Source organism: Gallinula chloropus, assembly GCF_964237585.1.
Source record: "Gallinula chloropus genome assembly, chromosome: 3".
NCBI lineage: Eukaryota > Metazoa > Chordata > Aves > Gruiformes > Rallidae > Gallinula > Gallinula chloropus.
Window position 1 is genome coordinate 12234107 of NC_140087.1, and position 6002 is coordinate 12240108.

General features: G+C 46.6%; 1 protein-coding gene across 1 annotated transcript; it reads left to right on the top strand.

Annotated features, from left to right (window-relative positions):
- Positions 1-2189: 2189 nt before the first annotated feature.
- On the top strand, positions 2190-5093 carry CD24 (CD24 molecule; the record flags this gene model as incomplete). Its single annotated transcript, XM_084262345.1, has 2 exons — positions 2190-2258; positions 4911-5093. 2 exons carry the CDS (start codon positions 2190-2192, stop codon positions 5091-5093), a joined length of 252 nt encoding a protein of 83 aa, XP_084118471.1.
- Between the last annotated feature and the right edge of the window lie 909 nt (positions 5094-6002).

Sequence of the window (6002 nt, forward strand, 5' to 3'; positions counted from 1 at the left end):
ACAAGTGCAATACCCTGTATAATAATTAGCAGTTGTATAATGCTGTGTTGCTCCACAGCATCTTACAAGAACCATGCATCATCCTCATTTTTTTACATGGTTCCAGACCTCTGGTAGACTGATAGTTATTCCCTCATTCTCATCTGTCCCAATTTTGGCATTAATGGGTCTCAGCTGCTGCTTTAACCTGCATCAGCCAGTTGAGAACCCTATGGGATCGTGCAACAGCTGTTCTCCCAAACAAGGTGGGAGAGATTATAATGGAAGCCATCTCTGTCAGCTTCACACTGGGACGTTCTTTGCTGTGGCTGTCATAGAGCCCTAACTGGACTCCCTTCCTTTTGCATCTCCTCCAGGAGATCCGGTTTCGGAACAGTGTGAACCTTCGCTTTATTGCTGCGATTCACGTGTTCTCTCACAGGGAATTTAACTTTTCTGCAGCGTTAGGCACGTCTACTGAGTGAGAAGGTGACCTTTCCTCCCGTCTGTGATTTCATTTAACTGTGAAAACTAAAGCAAACTGCTCGCAAGGAAAAACAGTAATAAGAAAATTTTCAGCTTTGTCACACCTCTTTTATTTTAAGTCAATCACAGCTTCCTTTTTTCTCTTCTTATATCCCTATAACCATGAAAACCCATCTTCCAGTAACTAGCTTTCCACAAACAGCAAATATTCAGAGACCTTTGATTTGATGACTATTCCCGTAGTTACTCTACAGACAGACTATGCTTCTAATACTTAGGAACTGGACTCTGACTATGATCAGGGATATAAAAAAACAGGGAAATGTTCTTTCAGGAGTGCTTCAGGCTTAGTGTACCTCTCAGAAGATCCTTCATCTTGGTATAGAATAAGGATTGATAGCTTGGGTGGTACAGCTTGCAAAATGCCTTAATTCCTGAAGAAAACAAAACAACACCCCAGAAAACAAAAACCAAGAAAACAAAAAAAAACAGCAAACCACCAACAGAATAGATGTAACTTTGCCAGGCATTCTGAAGCAATTAGTGTGGGACTGGGTTTAGAATTGTACATTTTGCCTAACGCAAGTCCCAGCAGCCAGTTCTGCAGCATGTCTCTGCCTCTCCTATGCTTCAGCACCAAGTTCTAGCAATGGCCTCAAAAGCTCCTGAAAAGCAGCCCTACCCCTGGAGATGGCAAGCGAGTTACAAGTGATGAATGTGGGTATCTCCTCACACTTTGTTCTGAACATGTACATGTACAATTTTAAAATCCACTGATTAGTCTGAGCTCCTCCTCACCCTTTAAATGGGAGCAACCCCTTTGTCACAACAAAATCAGTGTTTCTTTTTGTAGTTTATAAAGTGGACGCAGAGGATTTCTGTCGATTTGTCTGAGATCAGCTGGCTGATTTGTTGAGGCACTGGCACAATTGATCCTCAGTCGGAGGAGATACAATGGAACTACAACTTCTACTGTGCCAGTAAATACTTAATTACATAGGTACAGGCTACAGCTGGAAGCATCTTCTGTCCCACTTGTTACACAGGTTTCCTACTCTTTAAGAAATAATGGTAATAATAAAATATTTAGATCCAAAGAGGACTTGAAATTGCAACCTGTGGTCTGAAGTCTGAGCACAGGTGGCAAGGCAGCTCTGAACAAGATGGGACCTTGACTCCTTATTTGGGGGTACATACACCCTTCTTAACCTTTCCTTTTCTCCCCCATGATTTTAATTATTTTATTTTTTTTAAATAAAGAAAGCCTGATGCTTTCTTTAGAGTAACTGCAGCTCAACCTCTGCGTCTCTGTGTCAGTCCCTCACACACCAGAACACGACGCCGACACTAGACAAAGGCGCCACCGCCTGTGAGGCCTGAACGAGGTGGGGGGAACAAAACTCTCGGGCCTGCCGAAGAGAGGCCAGCAAGACCCCAACGCTCCCCAGAGGCTTCCCCAGCCGCCCTGCTCGGGGAGGGGAAGCAGAGCCCTGCGGGGACAGGGGCCGAGGCAGAGGCGGCCACTTGCGAGGCAGCGGACACGGAGGGCGGGAGCAGAGGTGTGGGGAGGAGCAGGGGTAAGGCGGTGGCGGGGCGTCACGGGCGGCGGCCGCGCTTCCATAAAAAGGGCGGGCGCGGCTGAGCGCTGTATCTCTCTCGCTCGCAGCCGTAGCAGCAGGAGCAACAGCAGCGTTAGCAGCGCGGCGGGACAGCAGCGAGCAGGCATGGGGACGGCGTTGGCGGTGCGGCTCGGTTTGGGGCTTCTGCTCCTGGCTCTTCTCCTACCCGCGCAGGTGAGCCCCGGAGCGGCTCGGCGTTTTCCCGGCCCGAGGGCAAGGGACGGGAGAGCGGCCACGCTGGGACCTTCCCTCAGCTTCCCCACCCGCGGGGGTCGCCTCAGGAGCGGGGGAAGGGCGGGTTTCTCCTGCGGGGCCGCTGGGCAGGCGGCCGTTAGGTGTGTCGCTGCTCGGAGCCCGCCGTGGCACCTCATGGGGCGGTCGGGGGGTGGTGGGCGGCTCCCCCCCCCCCCCGCTTCCGTCTCGGGTGGCGGCGGTGGGGCGAGAGAAACGAACGTAGGCAGCCCCGGCTGGGGAGCGACGGCGCCGTGTCTTCTTCTGGTGGGCTTGGCCCGCTCCCCTCCTGGGACCGGGGCCAGGGATGGGCTCGTCCCCGCTGCCCGTCCGAGCCCAGCGCTCCGGGTGGCGGTGCCGGGGTTGCCCCGGTAAAATTTGTTAAAAGAAACAAAGTTGGGAGTTCGCTGCCTTTCTTCCCGTGGCACCCTCGAGAGAGAGCCGTGGTGCGAGCGGCGCAGGAGCCTTCAGCCTCCCCGCTGAAAAGAAGGGGCGTAATTCCTCCAAACCCGCCTTAGCTCCGGGTTTCCATCCCGGAGGGTAGCGAGACCCTGGTCTGAACCCCGCGGGGCTCCGGGGCAGCCCCTAGAGCTCGGGGTTTAGCAGCAGTGGGAGGTTTGGGGACTTCAAGCGAAGGCGCCAGGCTCTTGCTGCTGTGCTGGCCAAGTCTTACCCGTGCTGCAAAGGTAACGAATGCGGTAGTGATTTGCCTTTCTGCGGGCGGTCAAGCCAAGTGGGGGTCCCAGATACCCGACGGTTGTGTTGTTCCCGGAGATCTCCATTTGAAAAGGGCCAGTAACACAATTCCATAAAAGCAAACATCGAAGAGAGAGCTGAAAAATGTATTATGGTTCCCCTCCTTCTCTTTGTTTGTGAGAAGGGCATTATCTGTTCTCCGTGGCGCTCAGTGGAGTCTCGCCCTTGGCAATGGTGAAAGCAGCATCAGACCCTTTGGGTTACTGGTATTTGTCACATGCTTGTTAAGAAGATTTGTCTGGGGTCCCGTCTACCCTGATGCTATATGGAACTTGGCTCAAAGCCCTTCACCTCCCTCCCAAAAAATAAATCCAGAAGCAACTTTAAAAATATATAACCAAGTGCTGAACAGCAATGTAGACTTTGCATGAAGATTTAAAAACCAAAAAAAAAAAAAAAAAAAATCCAGGGCGGGTTGGGACTTTCCTCCTATCCAGTTTGTAGGTTATTAACTCTGCAATTCATTATTGATCACTTTCAGGCTGGTTTCAACAGAAACTTCCACGCAGCGATTTTTATCCTGCAGTTCTAAATTGCTTCCAGCATGTTGCTGGCTGCCAAAACCCCTAACCACCAGAGGCTTTACCCTGTCTTGATATTTTTCTATTATATGCTTGCTTTTTTAGTAAAAAAAAAAAAAATCAGAATGCTCATGCAGTTTTCTAATATAACATTGACTTCATGGCTTCAGCATTGAGGGGCTATAATTTTCTCTACTAAAGAAAACAAATTTTGCAGCAGCACTAAAATATGGGATACTAAGGGCACCTTTTATGGAGAATATTATTTATTAAACTAATGTATCTTGCTCTGAAAAGACGCTTGTTTTTACTTCAGCTAAGTCTCCCAGAGCTTGCCAGAAGGCTCTGGTATAGTAGAAGTTTGCTGCCACAGAGCTGAGACTAAGCTTGTTAAACTGTGCTTATTTTGGGGGAGTAATTATATGATTCTTGCCCTTGATTTTCATCTTTGTGCATCACCTGCCCTTCTAACAGGAAGCATGTTAGCTTAGCTTTGAAAATTCTCATGCATGTGTAGGAAATAGCTCGACCCTGAAATTACATAGGGTGCAAATTTCTATGTTCCATCTCTGTAATGCAATGCAGAGTTATGGGGGGGAAAGAATTGGATTTTTGATTTTTTTTTTCTCTCTGTCAGCGTATTTTTAATGTGCTGGAATTATATGTTTTTTCCCCTGCATTTCCTACCTGTGAGCTGTAGCAGGGCGATAGGTTGTGATTTGATCGGTGTAGTTCCATTGTGTTCAGTTCTGCAGCTCAGTGCTACCACAGCGCGATAGGAGACAAGAGAGGCTGAAAAACTAAGAGCACTCACATAAACCCCACCATTGCCTGAAAGGAATCTCCAAACCAGCCTGAGACAGTATCAATAGGTTCTTCATTGTTGTCTGTTCATATTTTTGTTTGTAGCTTAGTCTGCAAAGGCAATGAGTTCAATGCAGTGTCTGAAAGTCTTACCTTTTTTTTCCTAAGATTTGCCTTTGCATAGCTTTACGTTTGGGGTTTTTTGAACCAGCTGCTTTGTTCTAACTTTTCTTTGGGTGCAGGGCTTTGATGAAGTGATAGTTATGTAATGACAGAAAAAAAACACTTAAAGATGTTAGATTTTGTTTAACAAATTCCATGCGTGCAATTCAAATTGCCTTTGTCCTTAACTGCACAATGAGAGGCAGGAGCAAGTGTGTGTATCGTAACAGAGTGCTGTGACTAGGTGGTGCTACTCATTGTTTATTACTACTAATTTGCCTTTTGATTTTAACAAAACAAAACCAACCACTAAAACCCTTCTTTGTTATTTCCCCTCTCCCCTGCATTCTAGATGTACTGCCAAAACAATGGAACAAGTCCAACACCTTCAAACAGTTCTTCAGCTTCCACTTCTCTGGCGACTGTCACAAATTCAGTGAACAATACCACCCCTAACGGACATGGAAATTCCCTTCACTCGCCCACAAGCCTTCTTTTCATTCTCTCAGTTTCTCTTCTGTATTTTTGCTGGTAAGAGACTCTGACATGGAAATGGCTACCACTCCCCACCCAGTTTCCTGAATCGTCTGAGATGGCTAGATCTCCAGCCCAGCATGAAAAATCAGTCCAAACCCTACATCAAATCAGCTTGGTTCCACTCCATACCAAAATTAGCACCAGTCTGACCTAGAGAAGCACTCAGTATTCTGACTTTCAAAAGCTGACCAGTATGAAAAGACTGACTTCAGCAAGGAGGTGAAATGGTGGGCTCCTTCACCGAATCAGTTGGAATTTGAAAAAACCAAGATGGAAGCAAAAAGAGACAGTATTGGTGACCCCTGATTTAAAGCTGAGAAGAAATGCAGTATCTTATAAGGATGGATGATAACACTCCACCAAGAAAACAGGGCTTCTCTACCATTTAGAATAAGGACTTGAACAGATTTTAATTTTCCACTTAAATTCATTAAAGTCAACAGGCTCATAGAACTACTAGAAAACACAGAAAAGCTTAAGTGGTTCTGTTCCTTGCGCATCCTATAAGGTTATGACCTATGGGTAGTAGGATGTACACAAGAGAAACAAAGTACCACTCAGGAGGGTTCCTTCTAGGCTTCATTTGTGTGAAATTTTTACAAGGCTAAAATAGAATACCAATTTTTTTTCCTAAGAATCCTCTTATTTAACCTCTGAGTCCTAATCAGATGGCTAGCCAGGCAAGGCTAGTTTTGAAGTAGCTAAATCCCACCCACTTTCATAAGAGTCGAATTCTTTACGGTGGGAATTTGAATCTGGCAGTTGATTTAATTTGTTCGTATATTAAACCATATGTGCCAGAGGGTGAAGGTGTGGAAACATTGGGAGAAGTACCAGGAGCTTTTTGTAAAAGAATTTCAGACAAAGAATGATAGTCAAGGGATAAATGTCTCCTCTTCCCCTGTTT